General features: G+C 38.6%; 1 protein-coding gene across 4 annotated transcripts in view; it reads right to left on the bottom strand.

The window, feature by feature from the left end:
* The window catches only part of FER (FER tyrosine kinase), a 457,173-nt gene that overhangs the window by 129,894 nt on the left and 299,897 nt on the right, over positions 1 to 27,382 (bottom strand). For all 4 annotated transcript variants that reach the window (XM_024994406.2, XM_024994405.2, NM_001191336.3 and 1 more), the window contains 3 exons: positions 16,610 to 16,666; positions 8,377 to 8,492; positions 5,812 to 5,906 (listed from right to left, as the gene is read on the bottom strand). In XM_024994406.2, coding sequence (XP_024850174.1) covers positions 5,812 to 5,906; positions 8,377 to 8,492; positions 16,610 to 16,666 — 268 coding nt within the window. The remainder of the gene's footprint in view (positions 1 to 5,811; positions 5,907 to 8,376; positions 8,493 to 16,609; positions 16,667 to 27,382) is intronic.

Below are 27,382 nucleotides of genomic sequence, written 5' to 3'. Positions count from 1 at the left end.
AATGAGGTCACCTCTCTCATTCTTGATATTGATAATTTGTGTCTTTTTTCTGAAGAGTTTATGTAGAGGTTTTATTAATTTTATTAATCTCAAGGGGTTCTACTGATTCCTTTTCCTGTTATATTTTTCCTTCCTTTTATATAAACATTTTGAGTTAGTTTGAATGTAAGGTAGAGGTCATGATGATAACTCTGAGTTCTCCCTTCTTTTCTAGTCCATGTATTCAGTGCTAGATGTACGTCCCCAAGCACTGTCTAATGGGCACCATATACATCATATACATATTGAGGTATTTTTCTCACTTAGTTCAAAGTACTTTCTAAGCTCCCCTCTGACTCACTGGCCACTCAGCTATGCATTGCTTACTTTCCAGATATTTAGACATTTTTCAGAAATTGTTCTGTCCTTGAGTTCCACTTTATTTCTGTTGTGTTCATAGAACTTGTGTGTGTGTGTGTTAGTTGCTCAGTGGTGTCCGACTCTGCACCCCCAGGGACTGTGGCTCACTAGACTCCTCTGTCCATGGAATTCTCTCCAGGAGATACTGGAGTGGGTTGCCCTTCCCTTCTCCAAGGGATCTTCCCAGCCCAGGCATCAAGCCTGCATCTCTTATGTCTCCCACACTGGCAGGTGGGCAACACTAGCACCACCTGGGAAGCCAACAGAGCTTAAACTCATGTAAATTTACTGAGCTTTGTTTCATGGCCCAGGATACGGTCTATCTTGGTAAACATTCTCTATATAGTTGAAAAGAATGTATATCTTGGTGATGTTGTGTAGAGTGTCCTATAAAGGTCAATACATCAAACTGACAGTGTTATTCACATATATATTATGACTTCCATAGTGGATTTATTTATTTTTTAAAAAATCATTTACAATAGCATCTCAGAAAACCAAATACTCAGAAGTCTGACAAAAGAAGATCTATCTTACTAGAAAGATATACCATGTAGAAGAGTCAGAAGACTCAATATTGTTAAGAGGCCTATTCACCCCAAACTGATCTATAGATTCAATTTAACCCTAAACTAAATCTTAGCAACCCTTTATATAGAAACTGAAAAACTAACCATAAAATTGATAGTGAAATGCAAAGGACCTCTAACAGCCAAAACAATTCTAAAAAAGAACAAAGCTAGACAACTAACATCACCTGTGATATTGGCATTGCAACAAACAGAAGGACTGACAGAAATTAGAGTCCAGAAATATGCGTGCATGTTAGTCGCTCAGTCCTATGTCTGACTCTTTGGGATCCCAGGGACTGTAGCCCGCCCAGCTCCTCTGTCCATGGAATTCTCCAGGCAAGAATACTGAAGTGGGCTTGCATTCCCTTCTCCAAGGGATCTTCCTGCCCCAGGGACTAAACCCGTGCTTCCTGCACTGCAGGCAGCTTCTTCACCATCTGAGCCACCAGGGAAGCCCAGAATCCAGAAATATAATTCCACATAAATGTGTTTTAAAAGGAAGGTAAAAAATCAGGAGAGAAAGAAGAATCACGATGCTGGGACAACTGGATATCTATATGCCAAAAATACGAACTTCAAACCATTCCTCATGACCATATGAAACAAACCATAGACTGAACTATACGTTCTAAATTCTAAAACTATGAAAACTGTATAAGTAAACATAGGAGAAAAAGTTTGTAATCTGGGATTCAAAGATTTCTTAGATTTACCATTAAAAACATGACCTGTAAAGAAAAAAAATAATTTAAACTTTGCAATTAAAAAAAAATCTGCTTTTTAAAAGACACAGTTAAGAGAATGAAGAGACAAGTCAGACTGAAAGGAAATATTTGATAATTATACATCTGACAAAGGACTTGCATCCAGAAGATATAAAGGACCAAGACTCAACAGCAATGTGCTTGTGTGCTGATGGCGTCCGTGTGCTAAACCTGCCCACTCGTGTCTGACTCTCTGCTGCCACTGTTTAGTCGCTAAGCTGTGCCCCACTCTTTTGTGACCCCACAGACTATAGCTCGCCAGGCTCCTCTGTCCTTGGGGATTCTCCAGGCAGGAATACTGGAGTAGGTTGCCACGCCCTCCTCCAGGGGATCTTCCCCACCCAGGGATTGAACCTGCAGCTCCTGTGATGGCAGACAGGTTCTTTACCACTATCGCCACCTGGGAGGCCCCTGTTACAACAACCCATTTTTTTTAAAGTGGGCAAATTATTTAAATAGATACTTCAAAGAAGATTATAAATGGCAAATTAGCACATGACAAGATGCTCATATCATTAGTCAGTTGGGAAAGCAAATTAAAAACACAGTAAGGCACTTCAACATAAAATTATAATGTCTAAAGATTGAGCGTACAAAGTGTTGATGAAAATGTAGAGAAACTGCAGTTAGGAATGTCAACTAGTATAAAGACTTTAGAAAGCAATTTAACAACTTCTTAAAATTTTAAAGTTGTACACTCTAATTCACTTATTCCATTCCTAGGTAGATTTTCAGCAGAAAAATGAAAAATGAAGGCGCGTGTCAGTACAAAAAAAGACTTGTACGTAAGTGTTCATAGCAGCTTACTTTGCAGTAGCCCTAAACAGGAAACAATCCAAAAGTCTGTCAATAATTGATAACAAATGTGACATATTCATATAATGCAGTTCTACTCAGCAATAAAAAGGTGAACTTCTGAAAACCATTACAACATGGACAGATCTCAAAATTATGCTGAATGAAACAAACTAGACCCAAACAAGAAAAGAGAAGTACAGACTGTGGTTCCATTTATATTAAATTTTACGAAGTGCCAACTAACATACAGTCACAGAAAGTAAATCAGTGCTGGACTGGGACAGGAGGTGAGAGCGGGAGGAGGAAGGGACGAAAAAGGCATGAGAAAGATCTGAGGATGAGAGGTGTGTTCATTACTTTGTGGTAACTGTTTCACAAGTGTATACATATGTCAGTATTTTATATATACATATATATAGTATACGGCAATTACATGTCAATAAATATGTTTTCAAAAAGATTGAAAAATTATGGCTATTAAATATTAGACATTTGACATTCTCTCAAGACTGAGTGAAGTCTGAGACTTCAAGGCAAAAAAACGGACAGTTTTTGCTGCCAGGGACAACATTCCAGTTTTCCAATGCAAATTAAAATTTTGGAAAACACATACTTGCTGTCAAGAGATTGACACTTCCTATTATTTTTCCAGTGAGATTAGGGATGGCATTAATGAATGTGATCTTTTGATAGTGCATAATGAATTATGTCACTGTTTGGTCACTTGATATTTTCCAAATAAGAAATGACAAAGCATGATGCTACAAAAATCACGCATTCATCTTACAAGATCAACCAACTGAATTAATGTGACAGAGTATGAAAAGTTCAGTGTGGTTTCACATCCCACACGGCAATGAACCTTCAAGAAAATTTAGCTAAGTCTACTGTGGTAGGCAGAATGTGAAGATGGCATCCCAGTCATGTCCCACCCTAATCCCTGGAACATGTTTAGATGTGTGAACATGGTTAGAGGCCACTCCCACGATTATATTTTGTCATGTAGCACAGCTGCCCTAAAGGCAGGCAGCTTGGCCAGGTGAGCCTGTTCTAATCACAGAACCTTTCAAAACAGCAGAGTATTCTCTCAGCTTTTTTGAAAAACAAAATAGAATGAACCAAAAACCTAAGAGCAAGTTAGAGAAATTCAGAGCATCTGAAAGATGTGACACACCAGGTCTGAAGATCAAAGAGTGTGGAAACCTGTGAAGAGCTGGGAGATGCCCTTGGCTCACAGCAAGAAAAGAAAGAGAACCTCGGGCCACTTCTCACCTGCAAGAGATGAGATTCTGCCACCACCCAGGAGGAGTTTGGTAGTGATTCTTCCCCAGTGCCTCCAGACAAGAACTCAGATATACTGATTTTTGGCTTTGTGAGACCCTGAGCAGAGAACTCAGTCAAGCCTGCCTGGACTTCTACCCTACACAACTGCGAGGTGATAAACGGATGTTATGGAAAGCTGCTAAGTTATGATCATTTGTTGTGCATAAGCAGAAAGCGAATACACTTTCCATAAATCAAAATGCACATAAACTCAGACCCATGTTGAACATTGTTTAAAAAAGAAAAAAAAAGGAATAAAATTGGAAACAACCAAAGTGTCCATAAACAGAAGGCCAAATTAAATTATATAAAACCAAATAATGGAACATTCTGCAGCCAGTATAAAGAAAAGGTAGAACTATATGGATGAATAGGAAACAATGAAACCATGTTATATTAGAGAAAAAAGAAGGTTTTATGATTTTAAATAATTAAAAGATTTGCATAAAATCATGGTATTCTATATTAAATATTTTCTTGGGAGGGGGGAACCACAAAAAACTAAATAGTTCACTTTGGATTAAGATTAGATTGTTGAGTAGGAGGTTTTTATTTTTAATTTTCCGCCTTCATTACAGTTTGAATTTTCTAATGAAATTTATTATTCTTAATCATTAAAAAAATATCAATAAAGGTTACTATTTAATGTCTAGATAAACACTTCCCTGGCTCTCTTTCAAAGCTATCTTTTGTTTTATTCAATTTGGACCTCCATCAGGAATTTGTTATCATGCTCCTTTAGTCAGTTACAGTAACACCAAATTACTTTTCCTCATCAAGTCTGCCCCACCTCTCAAATCTAACTTTTTCAGTGACATCCCTTATTATCTGGGGGCATCATCTGGATTATGTAAATGTTTTATGTATTCATAATACCTAAACATACTATTTTAGGTAAAATCAGAGGCTATTCAACTGTTTTTAAAATTTTAGACTATAGTCTATTTTTCATAACTGTATGAAAGCTACTTTGAGATTTAATCACAAGTAGTGTAAATCATGCAAATATATATTGCCATCTTGAGAATGAAAATGATTATAATCTAGGAATTTTGCAGTTACATGGTAATAAAGAAATATTCCAATAGCAATCAAACCAGCATGGTAAAATTGGACCAACTGTCCTTAAATTATGAAAGGATTATGTGAAAAGTTTTCAGTGGGCAATCAGCAATACCAGGTTTATGTGATATATATTCAAAGTTAGAAATATTTTTCATATTCCTTTAAGTTTCTTCTTTTAAAATGAGTAAACAGTTAAGGTAACAAAGCAAATGCTTATCAGTTATTAAATATTGTACTTGTAAATCTTATAAAGATCATATTTTGCCTCTGATTACATTTTCTGCAACAGAAAGACACATCAATATAATAAAAATAAAGATATACGCTATCAGTTTGATGTTATCCTTGTTTGTTGGCAAAAGTAGTTAACCAAAATATCTGGCAGTTTTAAAAGTCACCAGAAAAAAATACAAGGATAAATTCCAAGAGAGATTACCTTTTTTTTGTCCATATATTAAAGAAGTTCGAAGCATCTGTGACCCAAAGCATTATGGTCTTATTATGTACAACTAACAAGAGGAGGTGAGGTAATGTACTTGTAAAAGGACATGAATGAACTAAATTCTTAGTACTACCATTACTATAAAGTCCAACTAGGCAGACAACTTTTCTAAATAGTTTTTCTCACAGAAACATTATATATAACTAAATTCCATGTGTAACTGCAATGTAATAATATATTTCCTTTTAAAAAGGTTGGTTGACATTTTCTAGAAAACAGCAAGTATTAGAGACTATAAAAACAATGAGTACATGTACAAGCTCTTCATCATGACGAAAATGTTAAAGAAGTCACTGGAAACTTCACAAGGAGAAATCAAAGAGACAATATATAAAAGCAATAGAAAGACATTAAAATGCCATCGAGGAAACTGCTAAAACGGTATTACCTGGAACCAGTTCCATAATGATGTAGATAGGCTGTCTCTGTGTGCAGACTCCTATAAGTTTGACAATATTGGGGTGATCATACTGCTTGAGAATTCTGGATGAGAGAAATATAAGAATAGTCACCATTTAAGTAGTAAGCATTGATTTATGATCATGTGTAGTGTGCACAAGTAGAATACACAATTTTTAAAACGTAAGTACGAACATAAATTATGATAAATGGGATGCATGTAAGTTTTGATAAATCTTGGAAAAATAAATGAGTCAGCTTTTAATTAAATATTCATATAAAAATTAGTATCCACTCTGAATAACTAACAACCATGCTAAATCTGAATAACTTACTCAGTCCAAAATATGTGGAACTCTTTTCAAAGCATCTGCTTTTCGATGCCCTCACAAAAGCTGAAGAGTATTAGTGGACCAAAAACTGTAAGCTGTTAGGGCAGCATCTTTTTGTTTAGTTTTGTTTTATGTACACAATTCATTTAAAATTTAGAACAATTCATATTGGTAAATGCTATAGAGTAATCACTTCATATTTAGATTTCATAATACCTACTTGACAATCATGGTCAATTTCAAATAGTATAAACTCAAAAGTTTTGAGAAGCCTGGCAGAAAGTTTAAACAATAAGTAATATTAGATTTAAGTCAAAGCAAGGAAGTTTTGGTTTGGATAAAGGCAGAATTTCAGAGGGCTATAAAAGTAGCAAAGACTCATCTAGAGGACTCCAAGCATGAGTTAAAAATAGATTAGATGCCCTCACAGGTCTGTTTGCCCTGATGATTCCTGTTATCAAATGATATTCCACATTATCCTGTTGACACAGTTATAAACTCACTCATATTTGAAAAAACACAGGTTCCTTCCTAGGAGAATGAAAAAAATAACTTCATTTGGAGAAAGATGAAATAGTTTATATATGTGCTGTACATGTACAACTAAAGCAGAGATAGCTCTAAGAAAAATGTCATAAATTGAAAATGTTCAATGTTTATTAACAAATGAAGACAGACTAGGAAGAATTCTAGAGATAAAAAAAATACTGTTAATAACAGAGTTTGCAGTTTCTATGATTAATTAGAAAGGGAGTTCTAGAATGATTGACTTTAATCCAAAATGTCATTTCTTAGGTTGAAAACTACTTAATAAAGAAATTCTACAAAACAGCCAGGATGAACCCAAATAACATTAAATATTTAAATATATAAATCTATCTTCTAATTAAAAGATACTTGAGAGCTTGCAAGGATATAACTGTAATTTTTAACAGAAAATTTCATAGTTTCACATTAGAAGAAGAAATTAAACTCTTATTTTTCAATAAACATTCACAAATTAGAAAGCAAGATACTTTAAGATATCTATGAATAACTAAAATGATGAGCCCATGAATTTCATTTCCAATAGGATGCTTTTAAATTCATTATAGAGTATTTTTTCTGATTTGCTGGTGATATATATGAAAAATGCTTGCAATTTTATTCCATAGATATTTAATAAATGTACCCAACTAGCTTAATACATTGCTATAAATATCTATTGTTTACATGGAGAAATGACATCAAGATGCTCCACTCCACAGGATTTAGTTCTCTCATTGCATGTCCTCTGTTATTCCAGGGCACTTTACGGAGCTTTGTTTTCATATACAATGCCGTGAAGGAGGTAACACGCCCCCCACCCCGCTGCCCACACACACACACACATTTTAGGAAAGCTTTGCTTTTATATACAATGCCATGTAGCAGGTAACAGGCCCTCACACACACCTCTTTTCCTTCTTCCCTTTACACCAATCTATGATCTCTACACCCTTCTTCTCTCCCTCCCAACCATCCAACCACTCATCTGTACAGCTCCCATTCATATGTCCATTCTCTATCCAAAGCCCCTTTCCATTTGTTTTGTGTTTTGTTGTATATACTAGATTTTACCACTAACTACGTGCAATATAGAGCTGGGGAGTTGCAACATTAAATTTTAGCTAAAACATATAAGGGAAGACAATCATTCTAGGAGATCAATTAGAAAACAAACAATGCAAATTTTGGAACAATGTCAGACCCTGAGCCGAAGAGGAACTCTGAGATTCTCAGAAAAGAACAGTGACAGCTGGGAACAAACAATCAAGCCATAACATCTAAGGAGAGTAAAGAAAATGTCATTAAATTCTCAAGGTATATTTACAGTAAGTATTTTATTTGGGGAATACAGACTATTTTTATTATAAGGTCAATCACAACACTACATATATACATATGTGTATATGCATGTGATAGAAGCAAGAAATACTACAATGTTTTTTTTAATGACTTGAAGAATATTCACTGTTCTTAGCATCTGGCTCTTTTGACTGTAACTGCTAATTGACCTAGAGTCTCACTTCAAAAGAGAATCTTTCTGTTTTCAGACTGCCTACTTTTGAAGTGTCTACTTTTGAAGACTCTGAAAGTACCTATTTCTAATTCATCAAATCATAATTTAAGATATCTTCAAACTTACATTTTAATGAATCACTTTTAAGTAGTACATATTAACATTATTTTAAAGAACTCACTTGGCTTCTTGTAAGAATTTTATTTTCAGTTCCTGAGGAAGATCTTCTTTACACGTTTTAACAGCAACAGCAGTTTTATCCTTTAATACGCCCTTAAATACTTCACCAAAATTTCCCTGAAAATACAAACATATTTATCATTTGGTGTGTAAGACAGTCACATAAGTCTTTGCAAAATTCCAGGCAAGCATGTAATGATGAGTTTTGAGTTAGAGTACTCTGTTGGCTTTATTCAATTTCAAGTATAGATAAAGACTTGGCATGCTGCTCTTTCCAATTCTCCAACTTTAAATATACTATTCAACACTCCAGCCATTCGGGAGACTGAGGCTTGAGGGGAATGGGAAAGGAAATGGGAAAAAACTGTAGTAGTGTAAAAGGAAAGACTAACACTGTCAGAAGTACCTAAATTTCACTCCGCCTAGTCTTTACCTTCAAGCTCTACATTTTGGTATCAGTGTATTAAAAAAGTCCCCATTAACGCTTACAGGTAAAGCCACGGTGCTGTAAGGTGATTAGGGGCACTGATGCACACGGCCAGTACTGAGTGGAGAAGAGTGAGAGAGGCAGAGCCGTCAGCGGTCTCTGGAAGGCGCCAGGGAAGGGGGGGCTTGCCCAAACGCAAGCACCACGGTGAGTTCATCTCTGCCAGATGTCTGAGCTCCGAGCCTTACTATATGGCTTGAACATACTCTGATTTAAAATGCCTTATTTCTAGTTTGAAGTTGCTTTTATGATAAGTACGAAAAAAATGAGAAGATCTGGAAAGCCAACATGACAGCTGTCTTTAGGTGTTCTAAGTCCTCCGTACGCATGTGCACTCTTAGCTGTAACTGTAATAAGCAACATCATAAATAGCTTTAACGCTACCACTGTTGAGCAAGAAGTAACTCAACGAGGGGTCTGAAAATCCATGAGTATGAGTTCTAAGATCAACATAATTCTTAACAGTCCACGATATATAAATTTTAACTGTTCTTAATAATTGAAAATTACTAAAATGTTGATTTTAATAAACTCATTATTTATTAGCTAATTGCTCTTTGCTTAAAATAACATTGATTTTACTTATATTAAGCATACTTTGGTATTTAAGTAATGAATAGTATTACTATTAAATCTAATATTCAACTCAAATATTTATTGAAAACGATGACTGATTACATGAAAAGTAAACATTCAATAAATTCAACAGAGTACACATTCATCATTAGCTAGAAACAGAAAAAGTTGAGCTTTATATCCTTCCGTGTTATTCAAGGGTTTTTTCCTTCCCACAATCATCACATCATTTATTATATCAGAAATAGACCCAGTAAAGGTGTTAGTATACATGATTACTGCTAGACCGTTATTTACCTGAATGATTCTGAAGCATTGATTCTTCAATAATGATTTAATTATTTTAATTTTTTTAATTTAATTATTTTAATTTTAATAATGATTCTTAAAATTCATTAACATTTAACTCATTGGAAGACACTTGCTGACTAAATTAGCAGGACCATTGTTCTCTCTGCAAGCGTTCAGATCCCCCTCTAGAAACTGCTGTCTTCCTCTTCACATCTCAGACAGCTGCTCTCATTTTTCTCACCTCAGCTGATCTCACCATCAGTTCTTCAGGCCTTCAACCCACACACCACAGCACTGCCAGATTAACTGCTGCAAGAAACACTCCTGCCTTCTTCAACATCTAGCCTTCCACAGCCATTACTCTCTCAGCCTCTGTCTAGCTCCCTCTTGCTACATGTATCCTAAATTCAGACAGGGATTTCAAAATATGTGCTCTGCCTTCTACATACTTCCCCTCTACTTCCAATCAAAGAACAAGCTGACTACTCCGGAAGTGCATTTCTGCCCCTCCTGTATGAAGAGATTCCTGATCTTCCCCAGATTATTTCTGTCCTTCCTGAACACTTGTCATCCCATTGGCCCCTTGGTTCATTTTTACTGGTCTCTGCCCTATACGGACCTATAGGTCCTGGCTCATAGGAAGCATTTTAAAACTTTAAACATTTATTTAACAGTCTTCACTCAGAAGACGTCAACTCTATTAACAGTGATCAAGGGAGGAATCTGAAACACGGAGAAAAAGACTCTGCTTCACAGACCACCTCTTCTTCATCCAAACAGGTCAGGAAAAAGGATAGGCCACCCACTGCTCCCTACCACCTAGCAGGCACAGCTTCATCTCCACTGCTGGCTCCACGTCCATGAGGCTAAGCTTAATGGTGTCTCTTGTCTTGTTTATGTCTGTCCCCACAGAAGGTCCTGGCGGTCCATCCCCACTCTTGGTTCTGATCAGGCAGGGTGGACTCCTGCTGTCTCCAACTATTTCTCTTCTATCCCCAGCCTCCACTGTGTCTTTGGGAACTTCCGGTCTATCATTAAAATTTTATCTTGATCTATTCTTTGGTCATGCTCTTCACCTTCTTGCTCTAATAGAAACCTCACTCTCACTTGAGAACACTCAAATGGTGGGTGAGTTTCTTTTGGCTTCTAAAATTGTGATTTCCTTTCAGTCCCCTATACACATACACCAGGCCTTCTCCCAGTGCCCTGGAGACAGAATAAAGGATTCCACTAGCTGTCTGTCACTGCTTTTAAAATGTTCTCTCTACTGCCTTCCTAAAAACCCCTAGCTTTGAAACTTTATCATTTGATTACATACCCAATACCCTGCCTAGCAGCTACTGCATTTGAAAATATTTGCCCTCATTTGTTGACTATTTGAGCTCCTGAATCACTGCACCAGGTGTTACTCCTGTCTTATACTTGGAAATTTCAAGAGACAATTAAGGATCCTTCCAACACTTCAAACTGTTTTGTGATCATCTCTCCTCCAATGATCTGCATTCCAAGTTATTTTCTAGGTTCAGATCTTAAACTCTGCCATCACCAATAATGCCACTCCTCGATAACATCTATTTCATTTATCTCATCTTCTGGCTGGCTTTCATTTTTCTAGCTTACTTCCTCTAGTACCCAGACTGAAAATTCCTTGACCCTATAAGTTCAGTTCAGTTTAGTCACTCAGTCGTGTCCGACTCTTTGTGACCCCATGAACCACAGCATGCCAGGCCTTTCTGTCCATCACCAACTCCTGGAGTTTATTCAAACTCATGTCCATTGAGTCGATGATGCCATCCAACCATCTCATCCTCTCTCGTCCCCTTCTCCTCCTGCCCTCAATCTTTCCCAGCATCAGGGTCTTTTCGAATGAGTCAGCTCTTCGCATCAGGTGGCCAAAGTATTGGAGTTTGAGCTTTAACATCAGTCCTTCCAGTGAATATTCAGGACTGATTTCCTTTAGGATGGACTGGTTGGATCTCCTTGATGTCCAAGAGACTCTCAAGAGTCTTCTCCAACACCACAGTTCAAAAGCATCAATTCTTCGGCGCCCAGCTTTCTTCAGAGTCCAACTCTCACATCCATACACGACCACTGGAAAAACCATAGCCTTGCCTAGACAGACCTTTGTTGACAAAGTAATGTCTTTGCTTTTTAATATACTGTCTAGGTTGGTCATAACTTTCCTTCCAAGGAGTTCAGTTCAGTTCAGTCGCTCAGTCGTGTCCGACTCTTTGCGACCCCATGAATCGCAGCACGGGGCTGTGATTCATCATCACCAGGCCTCCCTGTCCATCACCAACTCCTGGAGTTCACTCAGATTCACACCCATCGAGTCAGTGATGCCATCCAGCCATCTCATCCTCTGTCGTCCCCTTCTCCTCCTGCCCCCAATCCCTCCCAGCATCAGAGTCTTTTCCAATGAGTCAACTCTTCGCATGAGGTGGCCAAAGTACTGGAGTTTCAGCTTTAGCATCATTCTTTCCAAAGAAATCCCAGGACTGATCTCCTTTAGAATGGGTAAGTGTCTTTTAATTTCATGGCTGCAGTCACCATCTGCAGTGATTCTGGAGCCCAGAAAAATAAAGTCAGCCACTGTTTCCACTGTTTCCCCATCTATTTCCCATGAAGTGATGGGACCAGATGCCATGATGTTAGTTTTCTGAATGTTGAGCTTTAAGCCAACTTTTTTACTCTCCTCTTTCACTTTCATCAAGAGGCTCTTTAGTTCTTCTTCACTTTCTGCCAGAAGGGTGGTGTCATCTGTGTATCTGAGGTTATTGATATTTCTCCCAGCAATCTTGATTCCAGCTTGTGCTTCCTCCAGCCCTGTGCTTCTCATGATATAAACCTCCAAATCTTTAAATCCTATTACTTTTTATTGTCCATTACACCCTTAACAGCCTTGGTTTCTTCCTTATTCAGCTTAAACTCCATGGCTCGTAATTACTGTCTACCAAACACGCCCAGCTTCTTTATTCCTCTTAATTTACAGAACCCCCTTGTCAAATCCACAACCCAGACCAAATGCAGCATGGCCTTCTGGGCTGATACAGTTCAGTGTGGATGGAGAAAGTCCACACCAGTGTTGACTAGTTTCACTTTAAGAACACACACCTCTAGGGGGTCCTTAATACTGTTCAGTAATTATTATACAATTCCCTAGAACATGAACACTCTCATTCTAATTAACTTTTCCTCACCCTTCAGCTCCCTTCTTAAAGATCCCGTACCTCCCCTACAACCTCATTCTCAGCTAATAATCTTGCTTCCTGATTTACTGAGAAAACTGAAGCAATTTCCGACTCTCAGGTCCACACTGACCCTCCTACCAATCTTCCTTGCTGTTACAAGATGAACTGTGCTTCTATTAAAGTCAATCCTCCATTGTAAACTAAATTCCATTCCCTCTTGTCTACTCAATGATATTATTTCAGCAATTCTCATCTCCTTTAAAAATCATGAGTTTTCACGACATCATTCCCAGCTTCAAACCAGCATGCTGTTTTTCTCGGGTTAACCAACAGCACACAAATCATTTCTTCTGAAACCGCCACCGTCTGTGCTTCCTTTCACAGCAAAGCTTCAGAGTTGCATCCTTGCCATGCCTATTTCCTCTCCTCCCATTCTCCCTAATATATATTCCAGCTTGGTTTTCACATAAAACATGCTAAAGAAAGTGCTCAGTCAAGTCACCAGGAGTCTCTCCATTGCTAAATTCAGTGATTCTCCGTCATCGTCTCATTTGACCTCTCATCAGTGGATGCCACCACCGATCACTCCTCCTTCAAATACTTTTTTCTCTTGGCATCTAAGGCATCCTGTCTCCCAGTTTTCTGCCTTTCTGGAGATTTCTCTTTCTCAGCCTCAATCTTCTTGCTTCTCTTCTCTGCAGCCTCTTGATTTTGAAGTGATCAGAGCTCAAGCTCTCTCTCCTCTTACCTAGACTCACTCTATTGTTGAACTCATCGAAGGAAACCATCAAGTAAGCGACAACTACCGAATCTGTAATTTGATCCACGCCTCTTTTCTAAACTTCAGACTTAATACCCAACTGTTTTCTCAGCATCTCCACTGGGAAGTCTAGCAGAGAAACCTTAATATTTACATGCAAAACCCCTAATCTCAGTCCCCAAAACCTGGTATACCTAAGCCGACCTCCTCCATGTCTCACGCCCCAGTTGGGTCAACCATAACAACAAATGCAGAACCCACCACATTCCCCCATCTCCACTGCCACTTCTGTGATCTGACCAGCAACCATCATCATTAGTTAGGTAAAGACAAGAGCTTCCGAACCTTCCCAGCCTATTCTCAACACGGGAGCCCGAGTGAACTCTGTAGAGGGTATGATCATCTCACTCCTCCAGGCAAAGTCACCCCCCAGCTTACCCTTTCACACATATTCAAAGCCAAAGTAACTACATTGACCAGCATGGCTTGACATGATCTGTGCCACCTCAGCCACTTGTTGTCTGAGTGTGTTCCTTCTTGCCTACTCAACTACAACAAACTGCCTCTCCAGCTCATCAAATGTGATTTGCATTGATACTCCCTCTGCCTAAAATCCTTTTCCTCATTTGACCACGTGGCTAAATCCCTTCTTGCCAGGTTTTTATTGGAAAGTAACAATTTTGATAAGGCTTACCTGGATTCCCCTATTAAAAATCACAACTCCAACCAACAGCACTCTAAATTCCTCATGTTTTCACAGGATTAGCACCTTTAACATTATGAAGCTTACCTATTTATTGTTTATTGTTTGTCTGTCTTTCCCTGCTAGATAGAATACGAGCTTTACAAGGGCGAGGACATTTGTCTACTTTGGTCATGGATGTATTCCGAGTTCCTTGGGGAGTGCCTGGCATACAGGAGGCATTCAATAAATATTTGAGGAATTAATATTTTTGATTACCAGCTATCAAGCACAGTATGAAGAAATATGGTGCTCAGTAAAAGTTACAGTTACCACATCAACTTTATGTTACTACTAAATCCCAAAGTATGTAAGTATAGGTTAATCCTCTTTTTTTCTCATGCATTTTCAGGCAGTATATGATAAACACTCAGAACAGGTAATGAAAATATTAAATGACAATTTTCAACTCAGAAATATTTGCTGAAACTAAGCTATGTGCTTAGTCACTCAGTCGTGTCCAACTCTTTGCAACCCCACAAACTGCAGCCCACCAGGCTCCTCTGTCCATGGGGATTCTCCAGGCAATACTGAGGTGGGTTGCCCTATCCTCCTTCAGAGGATCTTCCCAAACCAGGAATCGAACCCAGGTCTCCAGCATTGCTGGCAGATTCTTTGCCGTCTGAGCTACCAGGAAGCCTGAAATTAAGCCATACATGTCTCTAAAGTTGAAGTGTTTGTTTTATTAAAATGATTAAATTTATTAAAACGGGTATATGCTACTGCCTTGTCATTGAAAATAATTATTCTTTCAAATAACCTTACCAAGTAAGGACCTAATGGATAAAATTCCTAATATGTGAAGTATCGTGTATCACATATTAAACTAAACATAAAAATAACTGAAATATCTCTCTTTAACTGAAAACTTTTTTTTCCTTAGTACTGAAAAATCTGCCCTTCTCAACACACTTTTTCAGTAACTGGTTTAATCTTATAACTTTATATTTAATTGTATTTTCATAGAAATTACTTTATTTCTTTGTAATAATTTTTAGCCCAATAACTGATACCGAGTTACTTAAAGTAATGAAAAACTATAATATTTCCTTAAGAATTATGGTTACAATAGAGGAAATAAACATAATAGCTACTGTAGCTTGAAATTCTTTAGAATTTACTTACTAAATAAGTATTAGCAATCAATAGAAACTGTTTTCTAATAGCAATTTAATGCTTCTATTTGGAAAAATATTTTTAAAATAATAAGGATTCTGCAAAATAGATTGTTTTCAACAGGGATTCACTTTCTTAACACATAGCGAGGCTAAAAAATAGGGGAAATCTGTCAATTCATCAAGTTTACATTTGAATCAAGATAAGTAATGGATAATCATTTATTTCTTTACTTGAAATGCTGAGCCTTAAATTCTAGTACTGATCACTCAGAAGTATACGAGTAACAGTTTTCCCTACCTGGATTTTACACTATTTCTTCCCTTGTATTATGAACCCCAACTCAATTCAAACTTCACTAATTAAGCCATCGATAAAGACGTTAATGCTTATCTATTGGAACTCAATTATAAATCAACATGTCCAAATAACCCATTTGATTATAGATATAATATACTTTCATATTGCCTATGAGTTGGAAATTTCCAACCAGTTTGAAGGAAAGTGACTTTACCATATATAGCTACTTCCTGTGGCCACGAGCAGAGCCAGCTACAGAATGGGTGCATTGAGACATGTGTCCTGCCCACATCGCTTTCAGATTGAAATAACACGGCCCATGTTGCCACAGACTGTGATTCTATGCACGTCCTGAGATCCCTGAGAGCAGGCCTGCATGTTTTCTGACCATGTGAACCAGACACACATGGACTAAGCCCACTGGTGTACACATTCTTATTACCTCACAGCTCCTCTCCAAATCTCAGCTCACTAGTTTTGGTTTTACTACAATGTAATAAAAATTATTGTGGCTTTTAATCCTTTCAGAGGAAAATTTACATTATTTTTTTAAAAGTCAAGGTAATCCTTAAACTTTTAAAAGATTTTCACACTTCTTTTACCACGAACTCCACAGTTTGTAACAGATACGGCACCGTGTTCTTCTAGGTTCACGTGTGAATGTACCCTGCTGTGTGCAGGAATATTAGAAAGGCTTTGAAGAAACAAAGAATCACAGAGTTCAAAATCACTATCAAGACTTCTGGTCATTCAGCTCAGTGGATTACATACCTTGCCCAGTAATTCTCCTAATGTGACATCTTCGTGATTGAGAATCCACTTCTTATCCTATGGCAAAAAGAAAGAATGGTTTTTTAGCTTAGGTGAGAAACGCAATTGCTCTAAGATGCATTTGAGGCCGTGGCAAATAGACCTAAGGGATATTTCATTCATACCATTCAATCAACAGCACACGAAGAAGCTGTAACCTCAAGAGGTTATAAAACAGATTTAAGAAGTGTTACTACACAACAGAACTTTAAGATCTACATTATAGCAAACTTTTATCAGAGTTCTCAGACTTCAAAATGATGGTATCCCTATAACTAGAACACAGCATACACTTTCCTCCCACCATAAAGCTTAGGCTACGCTGTTATTTGTCATTTCAGAATGTTGTGTCATCAGTACATGAGGAAATTTCATTTTGCAATGTTAAATTTCCAGTCCTCATTTCATCATACAGAATTATTTTTCTACCCAAACCACTTTCCTAAGATCTAATTTTTCCACAGCTGGTCATGAGTTATGGCTGCCTATTAGAGTGAATATAGACCCACATCTTTCCCAAGTAATTTCCTATAGCATAATAAAGCAACAAATATCAATTACAGTATCATCAAGGCACACACAACCAACGATGCAAACATGCATTATAAAAGAACACTCCATTATCTGACCTCAGGAACTAATCACTACTTAGGGAATATTTTATCATCTAAAAAGTCTCAGCTATGAGAGTACACAATGCTGTAACAGCAGAAAGACATATAAATTAAAGAAGGAAGAAACGAGGTAGGAGACAGACCGGAGAAAGGAGGGGAGGGAAAATGAGGCGAAGAAAGAAAAATCCTGGAGTGGTATGTTTTATTCTTTATGTAAAAGAATTTGCATTAAAGCATAGTATTCCCCCATTACATAGACTGAAATATAACTGTGATCTGTCGGACCAATTGCGACACATAGTCAAACATCTTGAAGTAAAAACTCACCCCAACCACAGCTTTAAAATGTCCTGGACAGCCATTTTGAATTAGTTTACCTTCTGAAACACTCTGTACCCAGCCACCACCCTCTGATAGGTCAACAAAAGGAACAACAATGATTGTTTTGAAAGAACACTTTACATGTATGATCTGCAGGGGTTCCTAACAGGCCTCCTCAAACGTGCTACGTTGGCATTTGGATTACTCGGGACTAAAGGCAATGGAGACCCTGCGGACTCAAGGGAAATTTTTACCTCCCTCTTAAGAATTGAAATATGGTGATCTGCCCACAGTAACAGTCATTACCAGAAATAACTTTTCATGACCTATCTGAATGACAGGGCAAACATCCAATTACTAACACCTGCTCTTCTTTTCTGAGAATTACCCTCCTCTCTGAAGCCTCTGGCTCCTATACATCCCTTAGCTCAGGATGGCATATATATCTTTTAGATTCCTAACTCTAAACTTCTCATGTCTATGTACATGTACAAAATTAGATTTGATTTTTTTCTCCTGTTAATCTGTCTTGTGTCAATTTAAATGTTAGACTAGTCAGAGAATCTAGAAGGACAGAGGAAAGTTTTCTGCCTCCATGACAAGTCTTTCAACCCAAGTATAAAAGAAGAACTATAAAGGTCCTGGAAGAAAACACAGGAGAATATCTTCATGACCAAGCGTGTAAGCAAAAATTTCTTAGGAGACAAAAAGCACACACACACACACACACACACACACACACACACACACCTGGAATTCATCAAATTAAAAACATGCGTTTCCCCAAAATCTCATTAAAAAAAACGAAAAGTCCAACTACTATCTGGAAGAATATTTTTGAAACATATATAAATGACAAATCATTTCTATGTAACACAGAGAACACACACCTCAAAAACAAGATGACAAACAACTCAATTTTAAGAATTAGGTAGAATACTTAACAAAAGAGGATGGACAAATAGACAATAAGCACATCGAAACATGTTTAACATCATCAGTCAGTAACATACAAAAACAAACCACAATAAGAGGCCACTTCATATCATCAGAATGAAGCGCCTTCTGTTTACAATAGCCAAGACACAGAGACAACCCACACGCCATGGGCAGGTGAATGGATAGAGGTGATGTGGTATGTGTACACACACACACACACTCATACACACACACAGACTCACACACACATTCACACAGACTCACACACACAACACACACTCATACAACACACACTCATACACACATTCACACAGACACACACACTCATACTCAATGGGTTATCACTCAGCCATAAGAAAAAATGAAATAAAGCCATTTGCTGCAACACAGATAAGCCTAGAAATTATCATATGAAGTGAAGTAAGTCAGAGAAAGACAAATATATGATATCACCTATATGTGGAATCTTAAAAAATGATACAAATGAACTCATTTACAAAACAGAAACAGATTCACAGATATAGAAAACAAACTTATGGTTATCAAAGAGGTAGGGAGGGATGAATTAATTAGGAGTATGGAATCAGTAAATATAAATTATTATACACCCAAAACCAACACAACATTGTAAATTTACTATACATCAATCAGAAAAAAGAAATGCCTTGAAGAGCCTCTGTCTGGGAAAGGGTCCCTAAGTCTGAAATTTAAATAATGGCTATGGTGGCTCAGATGGTAAAGAGAAGGAAATGGCAACCCACTCCAGTAATTTTGCCTGGAAAACCCCATGGATGGAAGAGCCAGGCAGGTACAGGCCATGGAGTCACAGAGTTGGACATGACTGAGTGACTTCACTTTCCCTTTCATGGTGTTACCTGGGGTTAAAGATGAGGGTGCTACTGTCGTCTCTAGGGCTGTAACAGCAGAAAGGGGATCTAGAACGCTTATTATCGCCAGAATGGCTGTTATCTAGAGGGTCACTCCTGGTTTGAAGTCATGAAAATCACCTTTCTACTGATGGGCAGAAAAGCACATTAGTTGGGAAGAAGACTAACTGGATAAGCAAATCACTGCAATTGAGGAGGAGTCCATTAAGAGTAAGATTGCTCTTAATCTGTTTTAGCTAAAAAGGAAGGTCAGAAGGCAGGAGCCTAGAGCCTCAGAATTTAGATTTGTGAGTCTGTCTGTAAGAGGAAGGGACAAAATACCCAAAGGGTATCCAGTGACAATTTGATAGCTGCAATTTAGCAGAAATATGGACAGAGGGGCAAACTCCAATCTGTCAAACTGGAAAAAGGCAGCAGCACTTGACACATCCCTGAAGAGGGGAACGATCCAACTCCTCCCTTACAAAATAAATGAAATACTCCTACCGGGGCTGCTGGTTGAGAAAGGCAAGCAACTTGAGACACACGATGACACTAAAGCTTCACTGAACACTACGCCTCTGACCCAGGTCATGATGAATATGGTAACAAAGGAGGTTTCCTATAACTTTATCCTTGGGGAAAACAGAAAGTAAATAGGCAGAAACTCCTCAGAAGAAAATTCCAAGGTAAGGCAGGGAACAGAGACACTGAGTCACATGGAGTCTGGAGAATGGAGCGCTGCTGAAGGAGACTGGATCCTTGACTTGCCCATCATCTTTACTGACCTCTCTTCTCCCCTTAGCACACAGGAAAGAAAAGCCACACTCAGAAGGACTGCCAGAAACAGCTGCAGCTCACTCATCAACAACTGTCCCAGGCCTGGTATGTTCTACAGAGATTACAGGGCTTCCCTGGTGGTTGAGAGGCAAAGAATCCGCCTGCAATGCGGGGATGTGGGTTTGATCCCTGGGCTGGGATGATTTCCTGGAGAAAGGCATGGCACCCACTCCAGTCTTCTTTCTGGAAAAAGCCATGGACAGAGGAGCCTGGTGGGCTGCAGTCTACGGGATCATAAAGAGCCAGATGCGACTGAGCACACATGGAGATTATACCTAATATTCTTATCTTTATCTTTGCTCTGCTCTCTATAGAGGGGAAGTAGACTTGTGCAACCTTCTTGAATGTGGAGAAGAATCAAGAGGAATGGATGCAGACTGCCTGCAAGAAACATGAGTAGCAGTGTCTTCCCTAGTTTCGCAGATTTACTAGTACTGCATGAAAACGAAAGCTGCACCAACGTATAAGTCAATAGAAATAAAAGACATAAAACTATGAATCAAAATTGTAATGAAGAGAGTTAACAGTTTTGTTTCATCTGCTTGCTAGTGATTTATCACCATTATATCTACAAACGGAGAAGGCAATGGCACATCACTCCAGTACTCTTGCCTGGAAAATCCCACGGACAGAGGAGCCTGGTAGGCTGCAGTCCATGGGGTCGATGGGAGTCGGACATGACTGAGTGACTTCACTTTCACTTTCATGCATTGGAGAAGGAAATGGCAACCCACTCCAGTGTTCTTGCCTGGAGAATCCCAGGGACGGGGGAGCCTGGTGGGCTGCCGTCTATGGGGTCGCACAGAGTCGGACACAACTGAAGTGACTTAGCAGCAGCAGCAGCAGCATATCTACAAACCTACATTCAAAACTAATGATTAAATTTCCCTGATGCAAAAGCTATAAAATACTTGATTTAGACTATTCAAATATTCTTGACCTTAGGGTTTTATGATTTAATTCATAAGTATTAACATTTCATTACTATGATGAAAGAAACTTATACTTTTTCCATTTATCAGTTACCTGTGAAAATGAAAAAAAAATTTTTTGAAACGTCAAATTATTTGGTCTAAATTGGACAACTCATTTTGAAAGGGGGGAATGGAAGGAAACTCTAAGACCTGAATACATTTTCTAAACTATGAATTTCTGGGGAATTCCCTGGTGATCTAGTGGGTAGGACTCGGTGATTTCACTGTCAAGGTCCCAGCTTTGATCCCCTGTCAGAAACTAAGATCCCACAAGCCTTGTGGCACGCCCCCGCCCCCAAAAAAGAATTTCTGGGTTTTGTCAACTGATCAGAATATTCTTTAAAACTGCCTAAGAGCAGACTTAGAGCCAGCCCACAGTACAGGCAAGGGGGCTTCCCAGGTGGCACCAGTGGTGAAGAGCCCACCTACCAAAAAGAGACACAGGATCCCTGGGTCAGGAAGATTCCCCTGGAGGAGGAAATAGCAACTCACTCCAGTGTTTCTGCCTGGAGAACCCCGTGGACAGAGGAGCCTGGCAGGCTACAGTCCACGGGGTTGCATAGAGTCACACACGACTGAGCAACTGAGCACGCAGTCACACACAGTACAAGCAAAGCCAAGTAAGTATTACCGCTTGTCTGAAACCCAAACTTTTATAAAGAAAAGCTAGGGACACATTTTTAACATGTTCCCAGACACGCTTGCTTGCTGAATCTCAGAAGAACCTCCATTAAATTGAATGTATCATCTCCACTTCACATTGAAAACCGAAGCCTTGAGAAGATAAAATTCTGACTGTGTACACAGGTACTAAGTTTGAGAGTTAAGAACTTCAGTCTTCTGTCTTTTGGCCTACTGTTCCAACATATTCTGTTTTGATTTCACTAGTCTCTTCAGTGTGGTAAAGAACATTACATTAAAATAAAACTCAGTAGTATAATACTTATCTGACTCTAAATAATACATATATCATATCATGTAATTAAAAAGAGTCAAATGAAGAACATACTATCTATAACACGAATCAGTTCAGCTCAGTCGCTCAGTCGTGTCCGACTCTCTGCGACCCCATGAATCGCAGCACGCCAGGCCTCCCTGTCCATCACCAACTCCCGGAGTTCACTCAAACTCACGTCCATCGAGTCGGTGATACCATCCAGCCATCTCATCCTCTGCCGTCCCCTTTTCCTCCTGCCCCCAATCCCTCCCAGCATCAGAGTCTTTTCCAATGAGTCAACTCTTCGCATGAGGTGGCCAAAGTGTGCCATTAATTTTTAAAATCTTAAATATTTATCTACTGTATATGATAAATGAATGTTATGTTATCAAAGAGCCAATTCATGCCACATTGTGGAACTACCCTAGAGGTAAAAATTTTCAGAAAGTCTCACTGAGACCTTTAACGGTTATATTTAATATAATCAATTCCAAAAAGTTTTTCATTTGATTTGTAGAACAGGAAGGTCAATGAAGCAGTTTTGACAACTGAATCACTGAGGCAACTGAGCTAAGAGATATGAGAATTCTCCCTAAAGCACACCTTGCATAAAATTTACACACCTCCTCTATGGCAATAAGATTGATTCCAGCTCCCAGAATTTCAACCTAATTTCTAGTTCAATTATAAGTTGTTGTCCAAGTGCCAAATTAGAAGTCTACATTGAGAGTGTAACTCATCATTTATTTTCATGGGTAAACTTAAGTACAGTTTTAAAAGATGATTGTCATAGCAACATTTCTCAAAGTTTTAGGATGTGTCAAGATTATTTGTATTCTGTCCCTTAAATCGTGTGGTCCCCAAAACTGTGTTAGCAAATAATGCCAAGTTCCAATTTACAACTATTTCTTAATGATAAAAAAAAAAAAATAAACCACGGGTAAACTTCATGAACGCAGTTTATCATTATAAAGAGCTTACTCCAGTGTTCTTGCCTGGAGAATCCCAGGCACGGGGGAGCCTGGTGGGCTGCCGTCTACGGGGGCGCACAGAGTCGGACACGACTGAAGTGACTTAGCAGCAGCAGGACTATTAATATTAAGCATGCGTTGCATAATTATTACTCTAACGATATATCAGTGCTTTGGTGGCATATTAAAAAAAAATCAGTAAATCATTGCATTACAAGTAGATACAAGACTAGAATGTAAGAAATAAAAGTGTAGAATAATTTTTTCTATCGGTTGCTTATCTTTTAATTATTATTTTCATTTTTGTAGTATCAAATATTTATATCGAAATTCCTCTCTGACACAGGAGAGCAAACATGCTCCTAAACTATACCGGTAAATGAGCCTAGCACTGGATTTTTTTATTGAAATATAGTTATTTACAATACTGTGTTAGTTGCAGGTATACAGCACAGTGCAGATTATACAGAGAAACACTGGGTATACTCCCTAGTGCTACACAGTAAAGCCCTGCTGCTTATCTGTTAATGCATCCCCTTCCGGCCCCCAAACTTTGGTAATGTAAACTCACTGTCTGTCTGGGAGTCAGTTTCCGTTTTGTGTTCACGTTCATTTGTGTACTTTTTCTAGGTTTCACATGTAAGTGATAGCATGTGATATTTATCTTTCTCTGAGCTATTTCACTAAGCATAATATTCTGTGTTCACCAACACTGCAGCAAAGGATAATATTTCTGTCTTTTTATGACTAATATCCTGTTGTGTATATAAACCACTTCTTATGCCAATCATCTGTTGATGAGCACCTGAATTGTCTGCATGTCCTGGCTACTGTAAACAGTGCTGTTATGAACACTGAGGTGCATGTATTTTTTTTGAATTAGAGTTTTTGTTTTTTCAGGATATATGCTTAGGAGTGGAACTTCTGGATCATATGGTAACTCTTAAGTTTTTAAGGTCTTTCATACTGTTGTCCATAATGGCAGCACCAATTTACATTCCAACCAACAATGTACAAGGGTTCCTGTTTTCCACATCGTCTCCAGCATTTGTTATTTGTAGACTTTTTGACAACAGCCATTCTAACTGGGGTGAGATGCCACCTCATTGCTGTTTTGATCTGTATTTTGCTCATAACTGGAGAAGTCAAGGATCTTTTCATGTGCCCATGTCTTCATTGGAAAAAAAAAAGTCTATTTAGCTCTTCTGCCCATTTTCTGATTGGCCTGCTTGCATTTTTGATAGTGAGTTTATGAGTGGTCTATATTAACCCTCTGTGGGTGGAATTATTTACAAATAATGTCTCCCATTCCATTGGCTGTCTTTTGGATTTGTTAATGATTTCCTTTGTTGAGCAAAAGCTTTTAAGTTCCATTAGGGTCCATTTATTTGGTTTTGCTTTTATTTCTTTTGCCTTGACAGAATGAACTAAATATTCCTACAATTTGTGTCAAAGAGTATTTGGTCCATGTTCTCTTCTGTGAACAGGAGTTCTGTGGTGCCACGTCTTACCTTTAGGTCTTTACTTTTGTGAGTGAATGGTCTAATTTCATTGTTTTGTACGTAACTGTCCAGCTTTCCCAGCACTACATACTGGGATTTTAATATTTCACGAGCTCCCCAGTTTTCATACCCTTGAACAGAAGGCGCCCAAGAGAAAAAGTCCTGCAGTGGATTTCAAGGCTCCATGAACAAGGTTCGCACGAGACAAGCCCTGCACTTCAGCACCACATCACCACGTGTCCTACTCTTCCCAGAGGCTCCCATCCTAAAGGACGCCTCTCCTCCAGAGCCTCCTGCCCTCCTATCCGCGCCAAATCCAGCTTTAACAGAGTACAGAGCTGTTACTCTGTCTTTAAATCTCCCCCACATATATATTTGTTCACAAAGTCTAAACTACTCACTGAATGTAAAAACACATTTGTTTACATTTCAAAAGGTAACACCAGTTATACCTACTGCCGGGAGCCGGCATATTGCATATTGAGTGCATATTGCATATTGAGTGCAGCACTTTTCAGGATCTGGAATAGCTCAACTGGAATTCTATCACTGCCGGTAGCCAGCGTGAGGAACTCCGCCCATGACAAAGGTCATGAGGAAGGAGGCTCGGCATACGCAAAGGCGGGATCAAGCCTCAGGAGTCTCCCTGGAAATTCTCGAGCAATCTACCCCCAAAACCAGAGTCTGCCTACTTTCTGCTTTGTGCTGTCACCTACACCTCTGACTTTACGGGGGGCTGTCCCCCACTACCTCTCTCTGAAAAAAGAGTTAGCTTACAGCTCCAGTTAATAATTCTTGGGTGTGACAGTGTTTCAACCTACAAACTCCTTTGGAAGTCCTCTAGCCTGCCTGAATAGGTTTTTTCCGGCAACATGTGATTGTTCAGAGCCTCCCAACTGTGAGAGGCAGGAGATGTTCTAAACTGTCTAAACACAGATTCCTTTGAGTAGTTAAAAGATTGATTAGAAATTGTATTGGTGAAGGGTTTTTCACTTGTTGGGCCAATGTTTGCTGCTAAGTCTCCATATCCCTTACCTACTGTGTCCTTGGCGGTGTATTGATTGATATAATGGGTGTATAGAAATGTAAGCAGTCGCCTCAATGTTTGTAATCTTGGACCCTTGAGTTAATTCTTTTCTTGATTGAGCCCACCTCACCTTTGCCCTATAGGAATGCAACTTTCTCCAATGCTTTTTGGAGGCTGGCGCCTGACTTTAAAATAATCACCTTTAGAGAAAAATAAGTTTCTTAAAATGTTAACAGGCTTCCTGGCCAGAAGATGATGTAAATCACCTAAACTTTTGCATATGATAAGTTTGAAAGCCTGACTTCGATAAGGATCAGGAACTGCTGTCTTTGCATGCCTCTACCCCTTCCCCCATTATCCTCTATGCACAACTTAAGGTATAAAACTGCTTTGGAAAATAAAGTATCTCCTTTTGTTCACCGGAATTTGGTGTCCCCATGTCGTTCTTTCTTTCACCTTCTAGCTGAATTTTTCCTCTGAGGCAGGGAAGCTTGTCAAGCCTACTAATTTTGCCTGGGCTTCTAAGATCCGACCGGGGAGGCCTTAGTGTCTCCTCTCCTTCGGGAGAACGGGAGGACGCCTGCGGCCTTCGTAGGTGACATTAATTCCCTGCTTTGGAATTTTATTCAGTCTCTTTTCTTTACTGAATTTTACTGAGCTATCCTCATTCTATTACTTTTTATATCCTTAATTAACATTTAATTAAGCAATTGTTTCCTGATCTTCGCCTACGCCGTCTCTCCTTCGAATACCCTGGATCAGCCGGGGCTGGTCCCCAGCAACCTACTTTATTAAAGACAAAAAAGAAATGGGCAATTCTAAGTTAACAGCTAAGCTAAACAACTAGATGACTGAGGTAAGCTAGACAAATATTCAATATAGTTAACAGGTTATTAACATTGGGGTTTTACCTTAATACTTAGTTATTACATTAATATAATACTCAGTGCCTTTTTAGTGACCTCATTTTGAACCTTTTTGTAACACAGTACACACCTGTGACTCCAAGGTCTCCACTAGGAGACTTCTGACACTAGGAGGTCTTTCCCTGGAGATTTATGACACAACAAGCATCCGGAATTCACCCTCATTACCAAGAGAGGAGGCGTTTCATCACTTGGGAGAAGAAAACATTCCAATGGGCTCTGGCAGTAATACCCGTAGTCTTCATATTGTTTAAGATAGTATAATCAGCATATAATGAATCCCCCCCCCCAAAACCCATTGGAATGCACCTAATACTTCTATATTTCTAAATAGATAATTTAAGTCTATTGCTTCCCTGGTGGCTCAGACAGTAAAGCGTCTGCCTGCAGTGCGGGAGACCTGGGTTCAATCCCTGGGTTGGAAAGATCCCCTGGAGAAGGAAATGGCAACCCACTCCAGTACTCTTGCCTGGAAAATTCCATGGATGGAGGAGCCTGGTGGGCTAGTCCATGGGGTCGCAAAGAGTCAGACACGACTGAGCGACTTCACTTTTTACTTTAAGTCTTATCAAAGAGACATAGTAATTACAATGACAAATATTGCTAGAAAACACTACTGATATCTAAAAAAAATCTTCCAAGAATAATTTTTAACACTGAATTGTTTAAATACTTAGGACGCTTAAAGTTGTCTAAAAATAAACTGAAATTTGAAAAACTATATATTCTAATGTCATATTCTTAGGAATGATGTATCTTGAGGCCAAATTTCTTATCTGTGAATGTGATCAATCCTTGTAAATCACATGCTTCTAGG

Source organism: Bos taurus, chromosome 7 (genome assembly GCF_002263795.3).
Source record: "Bos taurus isolate L1 Dominette 01449 registration number 42190680 breed Hereford chromosome 7, ARS-UCD2.0, whole genome shotgun sequence".
Taxonomy (NCBI): domain Eukaryota; kingdom Metazoa; phylum Chordata; class Mammalia; order Artiodactyla; family Bovidae; genus Bos; species Bos taurus.
Note: the sequence above shows the minus strand (reverse complement) of the source record. Positions and strands in the feature narration are given on the sequence as shown.